At 53.7% G+C, this 23,755-nt stretch overlaps 3 protein-coding genes across 4 annotated transcripts in view; 1 reads left to right on the top strand and 2 right to left on the bottom strand.

Annotated features, from left to right (window-relative positions):
* Positions 1-1,338, bottom strand: part of PTK7 (protein tyrosine kinase 7 (inactive)) — a 62,452-nt gene extending 61,114 nt beyond the window's left edge. The window contains exon 1 of the mRNA XM_068994146.1: positions 1,322-1,338. Within this exon, the coding sequence (XP_068850247.1) occupies positions 1,322-1,338 (17 nt within the window). The remainder of the gene's footprint in view (positions 1-1,321) is intronic.
* A 2,243-nt stretch (positions 1,339-3,581) lies between these two features.
* Positions 3,582-18,060, bottom strand: KLC4 (kinesin light chain 4). The gene is made up of 16 exons (XM_068960647.1): positions 18,041-18,060; positions 16,164-16,445; positions 14,970-15,200; positions 13,354-13,435; positions 12,097-12,307; positions 11,573-11,660; positions 8,070-8,171; positions 7,656-7,829; positions 7,238-7,337; positions 6,980-7,032; positions 6,727-6,797; positions 6,441-6,549; positions 5,711-5,851; positions 5,341-5,456; positions 4,877-4,940; positions 3,582-3,990 (listed from the first exon to the last, which is right to left on the bottom strand). The coding sequence occupies exons 2-16, from the start codon at positions 16,419-16,421 to the stop codon at positions 3,940-3,942; spliced, it is 1,851 nt and encodes a 616-aa protein (XP_068816748.1). The 5' UTR covers positions 16,422-16,445; positions 18,041-18,060; the 3' UTR covers positions 3,582-3,939.
* Positions 18,061-18,320: 260 nt separating this feature from the next.
* MRPL2 (mitochondrial ribosomal protein L2) lies at positions 18,321-23,061 on the top strand. Of its 2 annotated transcripts, XM_068960963.1 has the most exons (7): positions 18,321-18,462; positions 20,649-20,817; positions 21,560-21,701; positions 21,811-21,926; positions 22,002-22,112; positions 22,405-22,478; positions 22,836-23,061. In XM_068960963.1, exons 1-7 carry the CDS (start codon positions 18,367-18,369, stop codon positions 23,046-23,048), a joined length of 921 nt encoding a protein of 306 aa, XP_068817064.1. In that variant the 5' UTR covers positions 18,321-18,366; the 3' UTR covers positions 23,049-23,061. The 2 variants fall into 2 exon arrangements, with proteins under 2 accessions (XP_068817064.1, XP_068817065.1); XM_068960964.1 differs by lacking the exon at positions 22,405-22,478 and having other exon boundaries at positions 22,836-23,011.
* The last annotated feature ends 694 nt before the right edge of the window (positions 23,062-23,755 follow it).

Here is a 23,755-nt window from a genome sequence, read left to right as displayed (position 1 = left end):
TTACACAATTTAACAATGAGATGGAAAAACCTACTGGAATCTATTTTTTTTTTAATCGTTGCCCCCTTAAGTCATGCTGTCCAGGGATAGGTTGAGCCCCCTGGGTTTCACCAGAAGACAGACAGCAGGCGCCTCAGCCTCGGCCGAAACTGTTTACAGCACACGGGCAGGTTCCATACCAAGACACATTTGGTGGAACTGATTTAAGGCTCTCATTAAAATGTTCCTTTGTTGAGTACAAGACATCTCCCCACCCCCAGAGGAGATTCCAGACCTCCAGTCCCCAGCCCGCAGCCTGCCCTAACTCCCCCCAGACCAGGACCCCTCCCTCCGCTAAACACCCGTCACCGGATTAACATTGATTAACATCAGGGTTGTCTTCTCACGGAAGGAATTTAGCATTCGTTGAATGTGAGCCCTGTCTCCACCAGAATCTCCCCCAGAACTCTAGAAACTTCAGCAGTGGAGGCAGCCCTATCCGGCACCACACACACGAAAACCCCAACAGCCTAGAAGACCTAGGAAGCCTGTGAGCTCCAGCTGCCAGCCCATATGGCTGGGCAGCCCCCCTCCCATCCTGGCTGTGCAAAAACTTCCCTACTTCCTCTGGGAGCAGATGTGGGTTCTGCCATGAGCATGACCACCCCACACCGCAGAAGGAACATAGGGCAGCAGGAGGAACACAGGGCGGCTCAGGGAACACCTCCTACTAACTCAGGGGACTTGTTCTTACCTCTCGTTTTACAACCCGGGGTAGGGGAGATGTTAAGTCCATCAACACTAAACCCCTCAACAGCTGGCAGGCGGGCCAGGGAGACCTCAGAAAAGGCAATTCTTTACCCACCCACCCCCCACCTCCAGCCTCCCAGTGGCCACTCTTCAAAGGAGGAGGAAAGTGATAAGCTAGGACCAAGTCTCCTGGGCACAGTCTCCCCAGAGAGGGCTGCTGGGAGGATCATCGCCAAGATTGGGGGTTTTGTAAGCGGGGACGGTGCGGGGCGGGGAGGCATACTTCCCGTCCAGAGTGTTTGGGGGTGTGCGGGTAGCTTGGCGCTTTGCTCCGAAGCACTTCAACACCTCAGTGACGACTCTCAGGTGTGACCAAGTCAGGAAATAAAGGCGGGGGTGGGGACGGGGGAGAAGCGGGTCGGGTCCATTCGGCCCTAGAGATAGGGGCCACACCCTCATCAAAAGCCTGAGGCCCTACAAGAAGCCAGAATGAACTCTTTTTTTGCCTTTCTGTCTGTAGAAAGTTTCCTTCCTTGTTGGGGAGAGAGAGAATGAGAATTCAGGAAGGAGACAGAACCAACCCCGTCCGCACCTTTGCAGGCCGGCCATGCCCGATTTTGGCAGCGGCCTTCACACATTAGTCACCGCGACAGCCCGGGACTCTCAGCTCCTAGATCCGACTCCAGTCGGGAGTGGGCTCAGGGCTCAGGCCCGGGAGCCGGAGATGGGACGGCCCCTCACTCTTCCCTTCTTCCGCCCTCACCATCGGGGCGGTCCAGGATCCAGCCTGGCCCAGGAACTTGGAGGAGGGAAGCCGGGAGCGTCGGGCCGGCGTAGGTAACAAAGCTCCGTGCGCCCCGCGCACCGCAGGTCGGTCCTGCATCCGACCCCGGGCCGGCCTCCCTCACCTAGGCTCAGCCTGCCGGGGAGACCCCGCCTCCCCCACCGCCAACCACCGCGCTGCACCCCCTAACTGGGAGGTAGTCGTTTGTCTCCCGCAGAGAAACGCGACACTCGAGCCCGGGAGTCGGCAACTCCCGGCAGTTCCCGAGCAAACTCTCGGCTCAGGCCGGGAAAACTCTGGGGAGGCTAGAGACGCGTCCTCGCGGGCGCGGGGCAAGAGGGGCCCCGGCCGAGTGCGCGAGGGCTTCGCCGCCTCCCGGCGGCCAGGACCTCGCCCCCCAACCCCAGCGAGACCCTGACCCACGCACGGTGTCTGCCCCGCCCCAGCCCACCTCCCCGGTGCCCTCTCGGCCCTCGGGGCTCCCGCGCTCTCCCAGCTCGCCGGGACTCACCGCCCAGCAGCGGCAGCAGCAAGACGCTGAGCAGAGGCAGCCGGCAGGGGTTGCTCGGGGCTCCGCGCGCGGTTCCCATCGCGGTGCGGTCGGAGAACGGAGCGCGCGGGAGCACGGCGGGCTCGCGGTCAGCGATCCCCGGCGGGCCCAGGAGGCCGAGCGCACCGGAGCGCGGGCGCCGTTGCAGCAGCCGCAGCCACAGCTGGAGCCCGAGTCCGAGGCGTCCTGAGCTAGAGCCGCGCGCGCCCCGTACCTCCGAGTCCTAGCGCGCCGCCGCCGCTGCCGCCGCCAAGCCCCGCCCCACGACGCCCCCTCCCCGCCTGGGCGCCGCGCGGCGCCCCGCCCCCTCGACGCCCCCTCCCCGCCGTGGTGGGGAGGAGCTCGTAGTTGGGGGAGGGGTCTGGAGATGGAGAATGGATGGAGTCGAGGAGGCCCGGGGGACTGTGGGGACCTGAGCGAGGTCTGGGAGCGGATGCTGCGCCTACCACCTCGTGTGCAGGGACTCAGGGGACCTAAAGGGACTTTTGTGATTCTGTGGCTCCTGGGGAAGATGGTTGGTTCTAGGCTTTCCTGAGGGCTGTGGCCAATAGTTCCCCCAAATTCTCTGGTGGGAGGGGAAAGGGTAGGCTCTGGCTCACTTTGCAGCAACCTGATATCTGGAGGAAGATCTAGAACAGAATGGTGTCCTTGGTGTCCCCAAGCAAGGTAACCCTGGAGCTACCGTGGAGCCCCAGGAGAGAGGTAGCCTGGGGTCCAGTGCTGGCGAGGGTCTGGTTTGGCTCTGGACCAGTTGGAACCCAAAGGTAGAGAGAGACTGGGCCCCTGAACAGCGGACTGAAGGCTGTTAAACTGACAAATTCATCCCAAGTCCATCTCCAGCGGTCTGGGCCGTGTCAGGGCATGGCCAAGTCTCCAGCTGTGGGGAGGCCCAGTACCGCCCTTGTTCCAGGAACCCCCCACCCCCCAGCGCCACCACCCCCACATTCTTTCTTTGTTGTGAAAGCAGCAAGGGGTGTAGGAGGCGGGTCAGGAGGAGTCAAGCTTTAGAAGATGGGCCCCAGCTGCTGCTGGGCCTCCAGGATCTGCTGAGAAGGGATGGATAGTAAGTGCCTCATCCCCCTCTGGCTCCGGAGGGCCCCCCAGGCCTTCTTAGACCTCCCTTCCCCCAAGCAGCTGGGAGGAGGAGGGGCCGCCACAGAGGGCCTCACAGGCCGGGAGCAGTGGCGCCAGGACTCCAGGGTCCTGCCACATGGCCGCCACATGTCCCTGACAAGCCAGTCCAGAGCACCTTCTCCTTGGGTTGTGGGCCTCCCCCTTCCCCCAGATGCCTTCCTGCAGGCCCTGCTGGAGAGGATACAAACAGGGGAAGGAAGAGAGGAGAGACCCAAGAAGCAACATTCCTCCTGCTGCCCCATCCATCACTACCCTGCGCCCTTCTGTAAAGGGCCCCGACACAACCCTTGCTTCCTGCCCTCTCCATCAGGACTCAAGTGGCTCAGTGGTTACCTGATTCCTTTATTTAAGAAAAGTGAAATACACGGACCTGAAGTGAGGCAGCAGAGGGAACGAGAGAGGCCAGGGCAAGGCAGGTGGGCTGGCCAGCCCCAAGCCCTCTGACAGAAAAGCCAGCAGGAGGCTGCATCTCTGAGGTGCGTACCCGCTTCTTACCCACTTTGGGGGCCCCAGTAGTAGAGCTAGCTACTCTAGAGGACCACAGGGTGGGGGGAGGATGTCCTGAGGGTCCTTCCTGAAGGGGATTCCTGAGGAGGGGGCTGAGACCCTAAGGGCAGCAGCAATCTTCTGGTTAACTGCTCCCCCTTCACTGTCCCACCTTGGGGCTGGAAGAGCCAGGAGCAACAGGGAATGCTGTGAGGGCTGTGGGGGGACCCAGCAGATGTGGGGCATGAGTTGAATGTCAGCTGCTTGAAGAGAGGTCCATACTGCTGGCACTGAGGCCCCGGGAGACCTGAAACAGACAACACCAAGCCATCAGCCCACAGACCCCAGGTTCCCAAAGACTGTCCCCTGGAGTCTGTCCATCTCACGGCTACGGTCTCTCTCAGGACCTAGGGTGGAATCTGGAACCTCAAGCTCAAGCTCTAGGGCTTGTGCTGCCTTTGCTAGGACTTCCCAGAAGGCCAAGATCTGGTGGAGAATATACCTGGAAGAACCACATGAATACGGGGATATACTTTGAATGTGCTGATATAGGTGGTCATCTCCCATTAAAATATCATTGCTGTGTTTTCTCAAATGGAGATGAGGTAATACTTTTTCCCCCCCTTTTCCCTTCTCATCTACTGCTGATTCTGCAAGATGAGGAGTATGGTGGCTATAGGGGTAGAGCAGTTAGTATTCCTGAATCATTCCCTGTGTGTGTGCTTGCTCAGTCTTTCAGTTGTGTCTGGTTCTTTGCAACCCCTTGGACTGTAGCCTACCAGGGCTCCTCTGTCCATGGAATTTTCCAGGCAAGAATACTGGAGTGGGTTGCCATTTCCCCCTCCAGGGGATCTTCCTGACCCAGGGATCGAACCCACATTTCCTGTGGCTCCGGAACTGCAGGTGGATTCTTTACCACTGAAGCCCCAAATCATTCCTTAATTATTCATAATTCTAAAGTACCCATTAAGAGAATAGCAATTCCTGTTCCCCTCCTGATTAATTTATTTCTGCTATCTCTGGCCCAAAAGTATCCCTTGGGGGTCACCACCCCCAACAAGTTGTCTGCCTGATTTCTATCTGCCCACCTCCAATTCCCTGACAGAGTCTTCATCCCAGGTGACTCTCCCCTCTTCCCACTGGGGTTTTCCTTTCTTTCTCACCCACAGTGCACTGAATGAGACTGCTCTCACCTGGAGGGGTGCTGCACTGGGTTGGTTCAGATAGTTCAAGGAGGCTGCCCGCTTCATGTTGCTGCTACAAAGGAAAAGAAAGAACTGAGGCCTCTTCTCTTCCCATGGGTGGCCCTGAAGCTTGGGACGCTTGGCCACCACCACACATACTCATGTCACTGCCTCCTCACCATCTGACCTCCCCACCCAACACACACACACACACACACACACACACACACACACACACACACACACACACACACACACACACACACACACACACACACACACACACACACACACACACACACACACGTGTCTTCCTCAGTCACCAGCATCTGCTTAGTTACTGTCCCGGCACCGGGGCACTATTTTCCCCACCCTCTCTCCATGGCCATCCTACTGACCTCCTCCCTGTTTCCCTCCCAAGACACTTCTCCAGAGCCCTGCCTACTTTGCTGTATCCCAGTCTCAGTGCGTACCTGGAAGGCCGGGGCTCGGACCCCTGGAGCTTCCTCACCAGGAGTTCGCTGCTTCTACGAAGCACATCTCGGATCTTGCCCAGAGAGCCGCTCCTCTGCAGCGCCCCACTGCCATCCTGGCAGAGAGGGATGGGGAACAGAGGCTAAGGGATCCCAGGGAGATTGAGCTCTGAGTCTATGATTCCGGACGCCTGCCCCTTCCCCAGAAGCCCAGCCTGGTCAACAGCTGGCTTGCAGAGAGGCCCCCGAGAGGGACAGGCTAACTGGACTGGGATGAGGACAAGGTGTTCTCCTATCCTGTGGGCTCAGAGCCTCTCGTCACCACCAGAAGGAGAAGCAGGAGAGTTCAAGGTGCGATGATCAGACTTACCCCTGACCACTCCACCGCCACCGAGGCATCTTCACCTCCCTCGAATTTCACGCTGCCCGCCAGGCCCTCCTGGGAGGTCCTTCCACTATCACCCTCCCCAAGCAGCTCGGCCACCTTGGTCTGGCTGATTGGGTCAGTGCCCTGGAAGGAAAAGAAGGAACAGGGACTTCCCACTTCTGAACTCTTCAGGGTGGGACTTTAAACTTTTTCTCACTACCAGCCACAACAAAGGAAAGAGTTTCCCTTGCAACTTCTGACTACACACATACTGGAAAGGAGACACTCACCTTTTCTATTTGCAATGTGTTAGAGATCCACATCTATCTTTAGCCAAGGCCCACAATGAATTGATTTCAGGACCCAGTGAGTCAAGACCCGTGATTTGAGAAACTCTTGACTCAGAGCTTCCCTCACCTGCAGCCCTTTCACCCACAGTGCCCATGCCCCTCCTCACAAGATTCTTCACATTGTCGAAAGGTGGTCTTTCCCTGTTAATAGTGCCATTTAGTGAAGTGAACCTTGAACTTGGGAGTCCTAACCGCAAAGGGCAGGTGAGGGGTAAGAACACACTTAAAAACAACCACACCCACAAGAGTGTCTCACCAGCCTCTCCCTTCTTCCTCCTCAGCCTCTCCTCTTACTCTTCAGAGACTCACAAGCAGCCTCAGTGGGCCCCGCTCCTGTCCCCAGGGCCCTACTTCTGGACCTCCTTCCTCTCCTGGTCCCTGACCTGTTTCCGGGAGCGCAGGGCACATTCCTCCAGGGTCTCAGCTGCCTCCAGCTTTCCCTGGCGCCTGTACAGAGCTCCGAGGTTTCTCAAGGTCGTGTTCACTGTGGGGCTGCGGCAGGGCGAGACCAGGGAAGGAAGAGAAGATGGACTCAGGAAACAAGCAGGAGAGAGAGGAAGCGGAGCCAAGGCTAAGAGAAGGTCCCCGGGAAACAGGGGAAGGGCCAGGAGGGGGGATCTGGGGTCGATGGAGGGTGTCGGAGCCCACACACCCATGCCAGCTTCTCACCTGCTCACTTTGCAGGCCTTGTACCAGCCTCCATACTCAGCATAGGGTGTGCTGCCCTCTTGGTGCCGGCTCTGCAGGAGGACAGAGCGGGAGGGAAAGCCAGAGGTGAATGTACAGAGATGCTGGGGTACAAGCTAGCACAGGGCTGGGGTGCAGGCTGGGTCTGGGAAGGTGCCATGCAGCTAGGGCTGGTGCAGGAATAAGTCAGAGGCCCCGAAAGTCCCCGGCTCCCCAGGCTGGGCCCCTAACTCACTTTGCTCATTTCCTCCCGCTCCTCTGCATGCATCCAGATGGGCTTGTGGTCATCTGGGGGTGATACACGGGATGGGGTGGCGAGGTTAGAGAACAGAGCTGGACACTAAGTAGGGAGCCAGGACCCAGAGGCCAATAGCGCTGGACTACAGGGGTCTGGCTCCCCCTGGAACCACTGTGGTCAACCCTCCCCCCACCAACCTTTGGTCTGCATTTCCCTTCCTCCCTGCAGCGCCCCTCCCAGGCCCTCACCACTCACCATCCACAGAGCCAAACTCCTGCACGTGGGCACGCGTCAGGATCTCCTTGTAGAGAGTCTCAGCTTCAGCATACTTGCCTTGTTTCAGGTAACAGGAAGCCTGGGGGCGGGAAGGCAAAAACATGGGAACAGAAGGTGGAAATGAAGTCTCAGCCAGGCCTGGCATTTCCACTTCTTGGTCTCTTTATGACTTTCCGCAGAGATCTTCCTCACCCCCTCCTTGTCCAGCTGCAGGGTCCAGGGTGTTCCCACCCCACTCCTGAGAGGCTACGGAACTTCTGCCTTCCCACAGGAAGGGACCAGACCCCTCAATACCCACAGGCAGCCCCCGAGCTGGGCACAAAGGCGATGAGGCCATGTACCAGACTACGGTGCACCCCCTCCCCTCCTCCTACTGCGTCTGCCCTCCCTCCCTTACCAGGTTGTTCTTGGTCCGGGCCACGTTAGGGTTGTCTGGCCCCAGCTGCCCCTCATAGATGGCCAGTGCCCGCCGGTAATAGCGTTCCACAGCCTCATACTTGCCCTGGTTTTGGCACAACAGGGCCAGGTTGTTGAGCTGCTTTGCCACATCTGGGTGGTTGGTACCCAGGACCTGGAGTAATGCAAAGGAGACACGGATAGCTGTGACTATGCGTGTGTGTGTGTGTGTGTGTGTTTGTACATGCACACGCACGCACACGCCCACACAGGGAGCCGGGGGTAGAGAATGAAGGAACGGAATAGTGAGAGACGGAGGGTAAGTCAAAAAGTGAAGGAAAAAGGGTAGATCAGAAGAGAGATGGGGGAGGAGGGGTCACCGCAACAGGGAAGAACAGGCGAAGGGCACGGGCACCTTTTCTCGAATCTCCAGTGCCCGCTGGCACAGCGGCTCCGCCTCCTTGTATTTGCCCCTCTTCCCATAAAGCACAGCCAGGTTGTTGAGTGTGGCCGCCACCTAGGAAGACAGGCCTGTCCCCATCAGACAAAGGACCTGGAACAGCAAGGCCCCATGCTGCCCAACTCCCAGACAAATGGACTCTCCCACCCGAGCCACAGGTGAGCTGGGGGAGGGGAAAGTGCTGACCCCCCAGGCTCTGAGATTCCCCACGGGGGTGTTCTCACCCTCTAAGGAGATTTTTAGACATTTCTGAAGGTGGGGTTTCCTTTGATTGCCATAAAGACTGTGGGCACTAATACCTTTGGGGGAGCAAGTATGCTACAGATGTGGTACCTGTATGGGACAGCTCAGGCAACTTTTGATTGCCCTGCCAGACACTCAAACACTAAATATAAGCTTTGATACTTGGTGGGATATCAAGACAGGAGTTATGCTTCCTGAGACACATCATCCTTCCCTATCACATGTCATAACACAGGGAATTCTCTTCCAGCCAGCTCATTTTCAAAAATACCTTATTTCTCATCTTCTTCCCTTTGACACACCTAGCATTTGTTTTATATGCTGACCCTATTTAAAGTTATTTCTCTTTCTCTTATCACAAAGAAACCTGATCTATTACTACTTAATCTAACACTAGGTTTTAATCTTATATATGGCAATATTTCTGCTCTGTCATTTTTAACTTTAAAAATTTATTTATTATTATTGTTGATACTACTATTGTTACTACTTTGGCTGCACCATGCAGCTTGTGTGATCTTAGTTCCTTGAACAAGGATTGAACCCAGGCCCTTGGCAGTGAAAGCATGGAGTCCTAACCACTGGACCACCAGGGAACTCCTGCTCTGTCCTTTTCCTAGTACATCAGCTCAGTTCAGTTCAGTTGCTCAGTCATGTCCGACTCTTTGTGACCCCATGGACTGCAGCACACCTGACTTCCTTGTCCATCACCAACTACCAGAGCTTGCTCAAACTCACATCCATCGAGTCGGTGATGCCATCCAACCATCTCATCCTCTGTCATTCCCTTCTCTTCCTGCCGTCAATCCTTCCCAGCATCAGGGTCTTTTCCAATGAGTCAGTTCTTCTCATCAGGTGGCCAAAGTATTAGAGTTTCAGCTTCAGCATCAGTCCTTCCAATGAATATTCAGGACTGATTTCCTTTAGGATTGACTGGTTGGATCTCCTTGCAGTCCATGGGACTCTCAAGAGTCTCCTCCAACTCCACAGTTCAAAAGCATCAATTCCTCAGCACTGTTTTCTTTATATTCCAACTCTCACATCCATACATGACCACTGAAAAAACCATAGCTTTGACTAGACGGACCTTTGTTGGCAAAGTAATGTCTCTATTTTTTAACATGCTATCTAGGTTGGTCATAGCTTTTCTTCCAAGGAGCAAGCATCTTTTAATTTCACAGCTGCAGACACCATCTTCAGTGATTTTGCAATCCAAGAAAATAAAGTCTCTCACTGTTTCCATTGTTTCCCTGTCTATTTGCCATGAAGTGATGGGACCAGATGCCACGATCATCATTTTTTGAATGTTGAATTTTAAGCCAGCTTTTTCACTCTCCTCTTTCACTTTCAAGAGGCTCTTTAGTTCTTCTTCGCTTTCTGCCATAAGGGTGGTGTCATCTGCTATCTGAGGTTATTGATATTTCTCCCGGCAATCTTTTGATTTCAGCTTGTGCTTCATCCAGCCCAGCATTTTGCATGATGTGCTCTGCATAGAAGTTAAATAAGCAGGATGACAATATACAGCCTTGATGTACTCCTTTCCCAATTTGGAACCAGTCCGTTGTTCCATGTCTGGTTCTAACTGTTGCTTCTTGACCTGCATACAGATTTCTCAGGAGGCAGGTAAGGTGGTCTGGTTTTCCCATCCCTTGAAGAATTTTCCACAGTTTGTTGTGATCCACACAGTCAAAAGCTTTGGCATAGTTAATAAAGCAGAAGTAGATGTTTTTCTGGAACTCTCTTGCTTTTTCTATGATCCAGTGGATGTTGGTAATTTGATTTCTGGTTCCTCTGCCTTTTCTAAATCCAGCTTGAACATCTAAAAGTTCTCAGTTCAGATACTGTTGAAGCCTGGCTTGGAGAATTTTGAGCATTACTTTGCTAGCGTGTGAGATGAGTGCAATTGTGCAGTACTCTGAACATTCTTTGACATTGCTTTTCCTTGGGATTGGAATGAAAACTGAACTTTTCCAGTCCTGCGGCCACTGCTGAGTTTTCCAAATTTGCTGGCACATTGAGTGCAGCACTTTAACAGCATCTTCTTTTAGAATTTGAAATAGCTCAACTGGAATTCCATCACCTCCACTGGCTTTGTTCACAGTGATGCTTCCTAAGGCCCACTTGACTTTGCATTCCTGCTGCTGCTGCTGCTGCTAAGTCACTTCAGTCGTGTCCGACTCTGTGTGACCCCATAGACAGCAGCCCACCAGGCTCCCCCGTCCCTGGAATTCTCCAGGCAAGAACACTGGAGTGGGTTGCCATTTCCTTCTCCAATGCATGACAGTGAAAAGTGAAAGTAAAGTCGCTCAGTCGTGTCCGACTCTTCACAACGCCATGGACCGTAGCCCACCAGGCTCCTCTGTCCATGGGATTTTCCAGGCAAGAGTACTGGAGTGGGGCGCCATTGCCTGCATTCCTAGTACATACTTTTACATAAAAGATTTACTAGTTTTACTTCTTCTGCATCTAAAGGGCTTCCCTTGTGGCTCAGCTGGTAAAGAATCCACCTGCAATGCGGGAGAACTGGGTTCGATCCCTGGGTTGGGAAGATCCCCTGGAGAAGGGAAAGGCTACCCACTCCAGTATTCTGGCCTGGAGAATCCCATGGACCGCATAGGCCATGGGATCACAAAGAGTCAGACACGACTGAGCAACTTTCACATCTAAAGTTTTTCATTCATTGTATATCAGACTACTGTGTCTTCTAACATTGCTGTACTCAACATAACTGTTACTGTATTTTCGCTTTACTGTAAAGTATTATATATCTTATTATAAATTACTTTCCTTGTTTCTCTCTTACATTAATAGAGTATCATTCAACTTTTGAGGAAATTATATAGGTAGGTAGGTTACATTATATGAGTTAAATTTTAGGAAAATATTCATTATAAAAGGGAGTCATCACAGGGAACTCAGTTGTATATTCTGTGATGACCTAAAGGGGTGGGAAGGAGGCTCAAGAGGGAGGGGGATATATGTATACACATGGCTGATTCATGCCTTTGTACAGCAGAAACTAACAACTATTTTGCCATTAAAATTTTTTTAAAAAAAGAAGATATTGGGTCTGAGAGAGCTGAGAACCACTGCGATGAGCACAGCAGGAGAAAGGAGTCCCCACGCCTCGCTCTTGAGACCCCCGGGGAGTGGGCTGAGGGCAGCAGACGGACAAGCGGAGGAAGCACAGGGCAAGGAGGGCAAGGAGTACTGACAGCGGGGTGGTCCTGGCCCAGGGTGCTCTCCCGGATGCTGAGGGCATCATTGAGCAGGAGCGCAGCTTCCTTGTACTTATTCTGGTCCCTGTAAGAGGACAAAAGCGACAAGGGGTTAGCCCAAACTCTGCCGCTGAGCATCTCCTTACTTCCTTCCCTTCGGGACAGCTAAGGTACATTTAGGGGCTGGGCCCCGCCATGACGAGACAGGAAGCCTGGTGGGAGCAGTGAGAGGGGTTCACCACCACCCCCAGAGCGTGGCCGTGCCCGGAGGAGACCAAAGGCACAGGATGCAAGAGACAGGAACAGAGAAAAAGACCCTCTCCAGAGGAGAGACAGGAGAAGCCAAAAACCTAAGGGTTGAGGATTCTGAGGTCAAGGGCTCAGGTGTAAAAGCGTGAGACAAGGAAGCCCCCTGGTGGGGGGGAGAAGAGGTGCCCTGTGGAGAGGAGGAGTGAGAGCCAGAAGTGGGTCAAGGTGGGACCACGCCTGGAGGCAGGCTCCTGAGAGGACACAGCACTCACCGATACACCAAAGCCAGGATGTTGAGCATGGTGGCCACGTCGGGGTGGCCGCGGCCGGATGTGCGCTCCAGGTCCTCCAGCGCCTGCTTGCAGAGCGGCACGGCCACCTCATAGCGACCCTGGGCTGCATACTGGATCACCAGATTGTGCAGTGTGCGCAACCTCGCTGGGATCTCATAGCCGCTGTGCTGGGCGCCCTGGCCACGGGACACTACCCCGACGCAGAAGACGACAGAGATCCCTCAGATGACACCAGCTCTCCCTCCGCTGTCCGCCCACCCCTCCCCACTCAGGTCTTTCTCCCTGCCTGTGACCAACCCCCACCAGGCTCCCTGCCTGCCGAGAGACCTGGCTCAACTTGCTCCTCTTCTTTTCTTAAAATTGTATTGGCTGCACCACAGCTTGCAGGATCTTAGTTCCCCAGCCAGGGATCAAACCTGGGCCCTCAGCAGTGAAAGCTCGGAGTCCTAGCCACTGGACCACTAGGGAAGTCCCTCAACTGCTACTCCTCTGCTCACCTCTTTGCCTCTGTGCCCATCACAATCCCATTTGTTCACTCAGTCATTCACTCATTCAACAAACTACTCAATGGACTTCCCTGGTGGTACAGTGGATGAGAATCTGGCTGCCAGTGCAGGGGACACATGTTCAGTCCCTGGTTGGGGGAGATTCCACATGCCACAGGGAAACTAAGTCCATGCCCCACAACAACTGGGCCCTCCCTCTAAAGCCAGAGTGCGGCAACCACTGAAGACCATGTGCCTAAAGCCTGTGCCCCGCAGCAAGAGCAGCCACTGCAACGAGAAGTCCAGGCACCGCAACGAAGAGCAGCCCTGACTGGCCACAACTAGGGAAAGCCAGCGCACAGTGACAAGGACCCAGCGCAATGAAAAAAACAACCACTCAGAAATCCTGAGAAGGGCCTGCACCAGGGATACAAAGATAAGAAAGACCTGGTCCTTTCCCTTGAGGAGCTCATGCTCTTCACTCCACGGGCACTCTCCCAGTCTCGAGTGAGCTCCTTACCGGCAAGAATCACGACCTTCTCATCTTGGACTCCCTGGTGCCTGGCACAGTGCCTGGCATGGGGTACGTGCTTAATAAATGTTGATGAATAAGGGGGAAGCTGAGGGAATCAAAGTACTGGTCCCTAGTGCATCTCCAGAGGCAGTGGAGAACCCATTCCTGGACGGTGAGCATCCTGTGTTCACCAGCCGCTGCCCCCACTTCACCCTCCAACTCCAGAGGCAGACTCACAGCCATTGCTGGGGTCCTCTTCCTCCTCGTTGGGGAAGAGGTCATCCAGGGAATCCTTGGAGGCATCACCTTCCTTCTCCTCCTGGAAGGGAAGCAGCAGTATGTCTGAGATGAGATAGCCCTGGCAGCCTCTTCAAGCCCCCTCTAAACCGTGACATCATTGACAGGTGGGGTATAGGACAAATCCCCTGTCGCTGTCCTTGCCCCTGGGAAAGTCAGCATCTGTCCTGCCAAGCCTAGGCCTCTCTTGTTCGTAGAAAAACCAAGATGGGTGTCTCTCTGATAGTCCAGTGGTTAAGACTCAGTTTCTGCTGGAGGGGGCGCAGGTTGATCCCCGGATGGGGAACTAAAATCCTCCAAGCCATGCAGTGCAACCAAAAACAAAACAACAAAAAAACACCCCAAACAAACAAGAGATGCTTCAGCCAAAATCTCATGACTTTCAGTTCCTTCATATCCAGAGAGTTTCCTTCCTAAGTACCCTCACCCGCCATCTCTCTCTCCCTCGACTCTGGTAATTATAGTCCCGCGTTGATCCCCATGTGTTTACACTGATTACATGTCTGTCCGGTCTCCCCTGAAGGCAGGGGTGTGTCCTATCTTATTAACATGTACCCAGAGTGTCTAGCTCTGCCTGGTGTCCATCATCTGCCACCGCTTGTTCTGGATGTAATGCCCAGTTCTCACTGTCAACCTACTTTCATACCAGGCAAAAATGCTTCACCCCAACAAGTACTGTAGCCTTGTACAAACACTTCCAACTCTCCTGCCCAGCTTCACCAGGGTGACCCACTGTCAAATCATCCCACTGTCCCTGGGTCAGGCCACCTTTCCGGCCCTGGTGCCTTATCACGCACACACACACATCTGGTCTAGAGAGCTCCCCCTTCTCCCCCATAGACCATCAAAATCCACCTCAATTCCTAATCCAGTTAAATAAAATAATCCAACCTAAATCTTACCCATCCCTGTACCCCGCCCTCCTCTGTGAATCTTTCAGTCCATCCCAGCCCCTATGAACCTATCTCCTTGGGACTCCTCCCACACTGCCTGAACCTCTCCTTCAGCACGGGGCACTGACTGCTTTGTGTTGTCGCATACATGTTCTCACACGTAAGCCTTGTTCCTACAGCTACATTATAAGCTCGAGAAGGCAGGAACTCTTGTTTTGTAGCTTCTCAGATCTACCTGACACACATCTTGCCTTGCCTAAGGCACAGAGAAATATAAATGCGTGTTGCATGAAGGTTAAATTCCACACATTTCGAAAGCAAATTTTAGAAGGACTTGCTCGACTGAGCTGTTTTCCCTACCTACAGCGCTTAGGATTCTGAATTGGAACTGTCCAAATGCCAGAAATCTATTATTATGGGAGCAGGAACTTTGTCCTGTTCACTGTTGCAACCCCAGCAGAGTGCGCCTGACACATAGCAGTCATTTAATCAAATGCTGACTGAACAAGTGACTGGCTTCTCCCTTGCTGTCCTCTGGAGCTGGTGTCAGGACCTGAATTCTGCCAGGTCAGGGCAGGTTGGGCAGGGCTGCTGGTCCTCGAGAGGATGACGCAGCCATGCCCTGTGCGTGTGGTGACGCCCAGCTGTCCTGCGCATGCTCACCGCTGCGTGCCCGTCCTCGTCGTACTGCCGCAGCTGCCCCAGGAACTCCAGGTGCTTCTTCTCCTCCTCCAGCTGAGCCACGGCCTGTTCGCTGCGCTGGAGCCGCTGCTGGGTGCCGGCCAGCTCGTCCCGGAGCCACTGGTTCTCCTGGCAGAGCCGCCGGACCTGTGCCCGCAGCTTCTGTTTCTCCGACTCCACTGTGCTCAGGTGGTTGGCCAAAGCCAGCATCACCTAGGTGGGCACATCCTGTGAGCGCTGGGATCCAGCTAGTAGAGTTGAGGGGTAGGCGGGAGGGGAGCCAGCAAGACTCGGAGGTAGGGTGGGGTAGTGATGAGTCTACCTTCCAAATATACCCTGAATCAAATTTCTCACCACTTCCAGGGCCAGCCTGGGCCAAGCCACTATCAATTCCTACCTGGATTACGGTAATTGCCTCCTCACTGGTCTCCTTGTTTCTTCCCCTGTCCCCCTAGAGTCTGTTCTCAACCCTGCAGCCAGATGACAATCTTTTCAAAACGTTAGACCACATCACTCCTCCGGTCAACACATTCCAATAGCTTCCATCTCACTCACAGTAAAAGACGAGTCCTTATGATGGCCTACAGTTCCACGTGATCTGCCCCCACCCCAACTGCCTCTTCATTTTCTATTTTGCTTCCCCATATTCACAGTCCAGCAGCCACGTGGGCCTTTCACTGAACTCACCAGAAAGGCTCCAGGTCGGGGCCTTTGCATGGTGCTTCGGATGTTCTTCCCCCATTTATTGTATGACTCGTTCCTTAGTCTTCAATTCTTTGCTCAAATGACACCTTTCCAGCGAGGCTCCTATTTGGCCACCCTATCTAAAACTGCATCCTCTCCCCGTACACTCCAACCCCCTTCCTTGCTTGATTTTTATCCTTTTGTCCTTAATGATTATCACTCTGGCATACTGAATCATTTATTTATTTGTCTAAAGCCTGCCTCTCCCAGCTAGAATATAAGCTCCAAGATGGCCAAGATTTATGGTTGTTCTTGTTCAGTGATGTGTCTGGAGAATAGTGTCTGGCACGTGGTAGAGACTTAATACATATTTATTGGGTGAATGAATCCAAGCCGCTAGGACAAGAGGATCCCAAATGACCCCCAAGCTCCAATCAGACAACTGCTCCTCCATCTACCCGGGGCCACTTGGCACCACCTCCTCCTGCTCACCTGGGCCTCACTCAGCCCCAGCTCTATGTTTTCCATGGAACGGCGCAGCTGCCGGGCCTTCTCATGAACCAGGCCTTCTTCATGGCCACCCTGCTGCAGACACTCGATGGTCTGGGACAGGCTTTGCAGCACAGCCTGGTGTTCACTGTGGAGAGCTTCTAGCCCCTGGCTCACCAGACGGGTGCTCCCCAGGATCTCCTCTTGGCTGAGCCGGTGCCCTGCAGGCTCATCCCGCTGTCCCAACACCAGGCCTGACATCCTGGTCAGGGGACCTTGCCTGGGCTACAGAGAAACAACAGAGCTCAGCTGGGGTAAAGATTAGGAAAGAGTGTCTGTGTGCCTTGATTAGAGGGCAGTAGGGATCCAAGTGAAGGGACAAGAGACCATAGCAGGGGTGGGGGTAGGGGGACCCTAAAGTTTAATTGGAGGGAGAGTGACCAGTGAGCAGACAGCCTATAACAACACTAGACACAAAGCTAAGGTTGTGGGAAAGACAGAGGGAAAGGAATTGACTTGAGAAAAGAAAAACTGTAGAAAGAACAAAGGTGCAGAGAAGTAGCAGGGATTTAGAATTAACACAATTAAAAAAAAAAAAAGGAGCTGGAGAAGAGAGAGTTTGGGTTAGGAAAAGGAATCAGGAAAGGAGAGACAGCACCATAGAGAACACAGCAGGTGTCTGATAGAGCTGCAAAGGGAACGGAGTTAAAGCAGGCAGAAGGTATACAGAAAATACTGCAGTGTTTTCCAAAAAGGGGAAGGAATAAGTTTCAAAGTTAAATCAAGACAGAGAGGGAGACGAAAAAGAGAGGGGCTTTCATCGCAGGACCCAGATGAGAGGGGTCTAGAGGCTCAAGGTGTTCAGGCTGAGTCACCCGCGGGGCTAAGCCCAGCATCTCCATGCCTGGTCAGCTCTGTTTCTTCCAGGCTGTCTTCCTACTTCCTCAAAAGGGGCCTTGCTTCTCTTCTTTGAAGTCTTCTTACCTGTATAGAGCCCTTGGTTGTGGCGTTCAGGCAGGAGCCCGGAAGGAACTCAGTTCAAGCAGCCAGGGACTCAGAAGGATCTGCCCGGCCCAAAGTCCAGAAGTCCAGCGTTCCCACCCCTTCCCTCACCACTTCACAGCCACCCAGAGGACCTGGCATGGAGCCCCACCCAGGACAAACGCCCTCCCTCCCTTGCCTACAGGTCTTCAAAGACGACCAACGGCCTTCCTCCTTCCCCAAGCCAACCTCCCACTCCAAGCCCGGGGAGCTATTTTCTCCCAAGAAGGGAGTGAGATTTAATCTGAGACCTGCGGCAAGGGGCGTGTCTGGGAACGGGTGAGAAGGAAGACCTGGTCACTCCTAGCCCAGTCACTTCTATGGCTTTGTGTCTATTATGACCACATACTAACAGAGTCTGAGAGGAGTCACCTTAGGGTGCCTCCCAGAAGCCCGATGATGCAGGGAAAAATGGCAGGTCCGTGAGCGGCTGCGGGATCGCAGCGAAACGCGGCGCTGGGAGTTGATCTCCCGGGCCTGGGACTGCGGTGGAGAAGTGTCCCAGGCTGTCGACCTGCCCTGAGGCCCAGGGTGGGGATAGAGAGAAATGGGCTGGCAGAAGATGCGGGTGGGCGACCGAGGTCCACGCCGCGGGCAAAGACCTGGGGCCTGACAATCCCGAGGTTACTGAGTCAGTCGCTAGCACAGGGGGCGGGGCAGGCCGTCTGTCCGTCTGTCTGGATGCCGAGGGGCGGGAAGAATCGTGGGGGGCGGAGTTTTTGAGTCTGGAGTTCTGTGAGTTCAGTCGGAGGGGTTCATTTGTTCATCTCTCCGGGAGTGCAGCAAAGAGGTTAGTGGGACCTCAACTCTCAGCCCCAGAGGTACCCTCAAAGACTCACCCGCAGTCTGGTCTGGCCGTCGCTCCTGCCGGTACTGCCCCTTTAAATCTATCATGGCTGCCGCTCGAGGCAATTGTTTTGACGGCTCCGAGGGGCGGGACCTGTTCCCTAGTCACGCGACCCAAGAGTTGCTCCGGGATTGGCTATACCATGCTCTGGAAGGAAAGGAGATGTGTGTCTAGCTTTGTGTCGGGTTCTCGGCCCGCCTCTTTTTACGTCATGTTGGAGCGACGGCACGGGGACCTGTTAGTGTCATCCGGCAGCGCCAGGCGGCCCGGCTAAAGGTGATGGTGGAGTCCTGAGCACGCCCGAGTCTGGCCAAACTCATGGCCCTGCGGGTAGTGACCCGCGCTCTTGGCTCACTGAGCTTGACCCCCCGGATTGCCGCCGTCCCCGGCCCAAGCCTGCTCCCGGCCGCCCAGGTAATCCATCTTACCCGGGAATGTAGTTGTTTCCACTCCGGCTGCTGGAGAGGGGCCTCCAGGAGAATCGAGGTGGGAAATGAGAGTCTGATTTGGAGTCACATCGGCCTGTGACCTTTAATAAGTCACGCTCAGCCTCCGCTTTCTCCTTTCTAAGTGTTTCTATCTCCCAGGGTCACACAAACGAGATATTGGAGGTGAAGTGATTTGTAGACAAAAGTACAAGTTTCAGTAACTTACATTTATTGTCTTCTTATAAGCCAAGCATAATAAACGTTTTAAATAAGTGAATTCCTTTTTACCATTTGCAGTTATTATCAGTTCCAGTTTACATACGAGAACACATCAGTAGGCAAGGTCATACACCAACCATTGGAGCTAGGCAATCTGGCTTCAAAGCCCGGACTCTTAACCATTATTATAACCATTAAGGATGAGTTACTACTGAGATTATGGAATTAAGGTCAAGGTAACCGAGAATTGGAAACTAACATGAAGATAACACGAAGTTCCTAAGGGTGTCGACTTTAAAAATGCACGGCATGAGAGTTGTTTTATTTGGGGAAATGTGAGGACTGCAGCCTAGGAGATAGCGCCTCAGATAGCTCTGAGAAACTGCTCCAGAGAGGCAGAAGGGAAGGACAGTATGTATGTGATTTTGGTAAAGGGGGAGTGGGCTGCAATCAAGCACAGTTTTTAAAAAATGTTTCTGCTGGTTTCATGAAGCTTCTGCTAGTCACAAGAAACAGTTGTCACCATGAAGAATTTTAGTGTTTTTCTTGATAAGAGATAAAAGAATTGGGCTCATAAAAATCAGCTCCCGAGAATATCTAACTATCTGAAGATCTGTCATGCCAGGTTTTTGGGAACACAGGTGCCTCATTTCTGCTCTCCATCCTGAGCTCCATCAGAGGGTGTTGGAGGTCAGCAACTGCCGCAGCACATGATTTAATCCTTGTAGAGGTAGATGGCAAACACCCATGGCAAGTGCCAATTTGTTGACATGGGTAACTAGTGATACAGAAAAGTTAGTCTTACCATCTCTGGACCTTTCAGACTGATGGTAGAGTTTGGCAGATGTGTACTTCAAATTCAAAACCAAACCAACCTACTGTGTAAATGCTAAGAAAACAGTAGGGAACAAGACATAAATGATCTCTCCCCTCCATTCATATTTGGAAAATTCTCAGAAACATGCAGCAAAATGGGCAGGAGGCATTGGTGCTGATGGTGGTACATAGATATATAGGAATTAACCAGCGCTGGTCCAAAATCACTGCAGATGGTGACTGCAGCCATGAAATTAAAAGACGCTTACTCCTTGGAAGAAAAGTTATGACCAACCTAGATAGCATATTCAAAAGCAGAGACATTACTTTGCTGACTAAGGTCCGTCTAATCAAGGCTATGGTTTTTCCTGTGGTCATGTGTGGCTATGAGAGTTGGACTGTGAAGAAGGCTGAGCGCCAAAGAATTGATGCTTTTGAACTGTGGTGTTGGAGAAGACTCTTGCGAGTCCCTTGGACTGCAAGGAGATCCAACCAGTCCATTGTGAAGGAGATCAGCCCTGGGATTTCTTTGGAAGGACTGATGCTGAAGCTGAAACTCCAGTACTTTGGCCACCTCATGCGAAGAGCTGACTCATTGGAGAAGACTTTGATGCTGCGAGGGATTGGGGGCAGGAGGAGAAGGGGACGACAGAGGATGAGATGGCTGGATGGCATCACTGACTCGATGGACATGAGTCTGAGTGAACTCTGGGAGTTGGTGATGGACAGGGAGGCCTGGCATGCTGCAATTCGTGGGGTCGCAGAGTCAGACACGACTGAGCGACTGAACTGAACTGAACTGGAGAAGGTAGTTGTTTAAGGAAGGAAAAGTTTCTTAGAGGAGAGTTTTGAGGCAAATTTGGAAGAAGATGCACCAAGGGGAGAACATTTCATTGAAGAAATACCTCAGAGGTGAGAGGATCAGATGAAGAGAGGTGATCAACACACATGCGCCTAGATAAGCATTCTGAACTGGTATTTGTGCAGGCTGTGAACGGTAGAGTTTTGGGGTAGCTGGTCTGGGACGCTTCCAGGAGGAAGGAAGCCACAAGCTAAACTTTGTGCCCTCTCCTTTGGCTCTCTGAGGCTTCTCCTTCAATTAGCTTTCAAGTGAAAAAGATTTCTGTTTATTTCTAGGTGACGAACAATGTCCTCCTTCAGCTGCCCTCTGCGTCGATGTTGCTTCCCTGCCGCCCAGTCCTTACCTCTGTGGCCCTTAGTGCTAAGTTTGTATCCTGGAAGAGTCGTACGAAGTATACCACTATGCCAGTAAAGATGAGGAAGTCTGGGGGCCGAAACCACACAGGTAAGAACAAGGGCAAGAAGATTTCAGCAGTAAAGAGCAAAAACATGGTAGGACCCTTGGCCTGTATTTTGATATAGGCACAGGAATCTAATTAAAAAGCATTTATTGGACTCCTCCTGCATGTAGTATGTAAGAGTGAGAGAACAGAATATAAAACAACATAAATAGCCCGTGCTTCTAAAGATAGGTAATGGAAGAAAACTGGACATACTCAGGAAGTTCCATGATATTTTCCTGCACACCCTTCACAAATTATTTTTGGCTGTACTGGATCTTTGTTGCTGCTCAGGATTTTTCTCTACTTGTGGCGAGCTGGGGCTACTTGGCTTTTCATGTGGAGCACAGGCTCTAGGGCGCTCAAGCTTCAGTAGTTGAAGCATGTGGGCTCAGTAGTTGCAGTTCCCAGGCACTAGAGCACAGGCTCAATAGTTGTGGCCCACAGGCTTAGTTGCCCCATAGCATGTGGCATCTTCCCAGACCAGGGATCAAACCTCTGTCTCCTGCATTGGCAGGCAGCTTTACCACTGAACCAGCAGGGAAGCACCCCCTGTAATTGTGTTTTTACCAAGTTCCACGTGGGTGTTCACTCCCATTTACCCCATTGTGCTATGCAATTTTTAATCATTTTCTGCTTGTGTCATAATGTTGGGAAAGCACAGCCCTCTGCCTAGGATGTGTCTGTTCCCAGTGCTGGGAACTGACTCATCTGACCTGGTCATGATCCTTGCTATCCTGACCACAGGCCGTATCCAGGTGCATGGTATTGGTGGGGGCCACAAGCAGCGTTATCGAATGATTGACTTTCTGCGGTTCCGGCCCGAGCAGGAATCCAAGCCAGGACCCTTTGAGGAGAAGGTCATGTTTGTCCGCTATGATCCCTGTAGGCAAGTTTGGGATGTGAAGTGGTTGTGTGGCTGGATGACTGCTCTGTGGCTTTTCAGGAGATGTGAGGCTACCTAGGTGGTTTGCTTACCTGTCCCTCACTCTGCACAGGTCAGCAGACATAGCTCTGGTTGCTGGGGGCAACCGGAAACGCTGGATCATTGCCACAGAAAACATGAAGGCTGGAGATACAATCCTGAACTCTGACCACATAGGCCGAATGGCAGGTGAGTGATGGCCACCAGATGTGTGTGGGCTGAGAGGCTCAAGGGTGCTGGTGCTGACGAAATTCTGTCTTTTAGTTGCTGCTCGGGAAGGGGACGCTCATCCTCTTGGGGCCTTGCCAGTGGGGACCCTTATCAACAATGTGGAGAGTGAGCCAGGCCGCGGGGCCCAGTATATCCGAGCCGCAGGTATGAAGAAAGGAACTTGTTGGGATCTTACAGTTTGAAAGGCCAGGGGGTACTTGAGGTTGCAGCTCTCTGAACCCATGGGCCCACATCTTGTCCACTGGCAGAGAAAAAGAGGGAAGAACAAGGCTGAAGAGGTGGTTGTGTTTTTGATCGAAAACCACACATGCCTCCTGCTTCACTGTTTCTACTCCTCAAAGGGAAAGCAAGGGCAGTGTGTGGGGTGGTGGCCCTGGAAAATCTGCTCCCACCTCCTGCTCTGTGGAGGGTCGCAGCTGTTTCTTCCCTTCCCCAGGGACCTGTGGCGTGCTGCTGCGGAAGGTGAACGGGACAGCCATTATCCAGCTGCCCTCTAAGCGGCAGATGCAGGTGCGTGGTGGGGGTGGGTGGAGGGGGAGTGCAGGTGGGAGGGGTCAGTACAGGAGGAATTTTTGGAATGTACCTTACCTGTCCAGGATAGCTCCCAGATGTTTTATGTTGGGAAGTGCCTGGAGCTAGGTCTGTCCTTTTCTGCCATGCGACCAGGTGTGCCTTGTCAGGCTGGCAGTAGGGAGCAGTGCCTTTCATTCTCAACTACTGTAGGATCTGCATTCGGGTTCCCTTATGTTGTATTTTCCCCGTATTTTCTCCCTTTCCTGAGTTTGAGAAGTTCCCGAGTCCCTGCCCTCAACGTGTCAGGCTCTTTCCCCGCATGGTGCATTCCCCTCCATTTGCTCTCTCCATCAGGTTCTGGAGACGTGCATAGCCACAGTGGGCCGAGTCTCCAACGTTGACCACAACAAACGGGTCATCGGCAAGGCTGGGCGGAATCGCTGGCTGGGAAAGAGGCCGAACAGTGGGCGATGGCACCGCAAGGGGGGCTGGGCAGGCCGAAAGATCCGGCCGCTGCCCCCCATGAAGAGTTACGTGAAGCTGCCCTCAGCTGCTGCCCAAAGCTGATATTCCTGGACTCTAATAAAATGGCCCCCATTTTTAAAAAATCTGTTTTTGGTTTTTCTGGGGAGGATAGTACATTACTGGACAGGTGTTGGAGGGGACGAAGTAAACAACCGTTGGGAGAGGAGAAAGGAAAATATAGGGCGACGACTGGGGCCCGCACCCCGTCTCACTTCTAGACGCCGCCTGGCCTCGATCCCTCTGTACGTCACGGAGGGGGAGTAAATGACCTCCAAAGTCGTCTGCAGTTCTGACTTTGGTTAGAGGGGCAGGTACTTCCGGTGGCAGGAGGAGGGGGACCAAAAGGAAGAGGAAAGGGCGGCGCCGGAGAGGAGGCGCCGTGCGTCGCCGAGGTGGCAGCGGCGGCTCCGCCCCGGCGCTCCCTCGGGGCCCCCAGTGTTCCGCCCTGCTCGGCGGAAATGAGCGGCGGCTCGGGTCAGGAGGGCGGCGGGGCTCCCCGAGGCGCGCGGGTGGGGGACGGGGCCCGCCCTTTCGGGCCCGGGAGGCCGCGGACCTGCGCGCGGGCGGGGCCCTGACGGCCGCCAGGCTCCCCGGGCGCTGGGGCCCGCGCGCCACGCCCCCTGCGGCCTCCAGGCCTGCGGAGACACGCCCCCTCCCGCCTCGACCCCTTCGGGGGGCCCAGGCGGAGCCCAAATCTCTGCCAGCGCCGCCGCCATCGTCTGCGCCGCGTTCCTAGCTCGGCGAAGGAC

This window comes from Capricornis sumatraensis, chromosome 22, assembly GCF_032405125.1.
Source record: "Capricornis sumatraensis isolate serow.1 chromosome 22, serow.2, whole genome shotgun sequence".
Taxonomy (NCBI): domain Eukaryota; kingdom Metazoa; phylum Chordata; class Mammalia; order Artiodactyla; family Bovidae; genus Capricornis; species Capricornis sumatraensis.
Note: the sequence above shows the minus strand (reverse complement) of the source record. Positions and strands in the feature narration are given on the sequence as shown.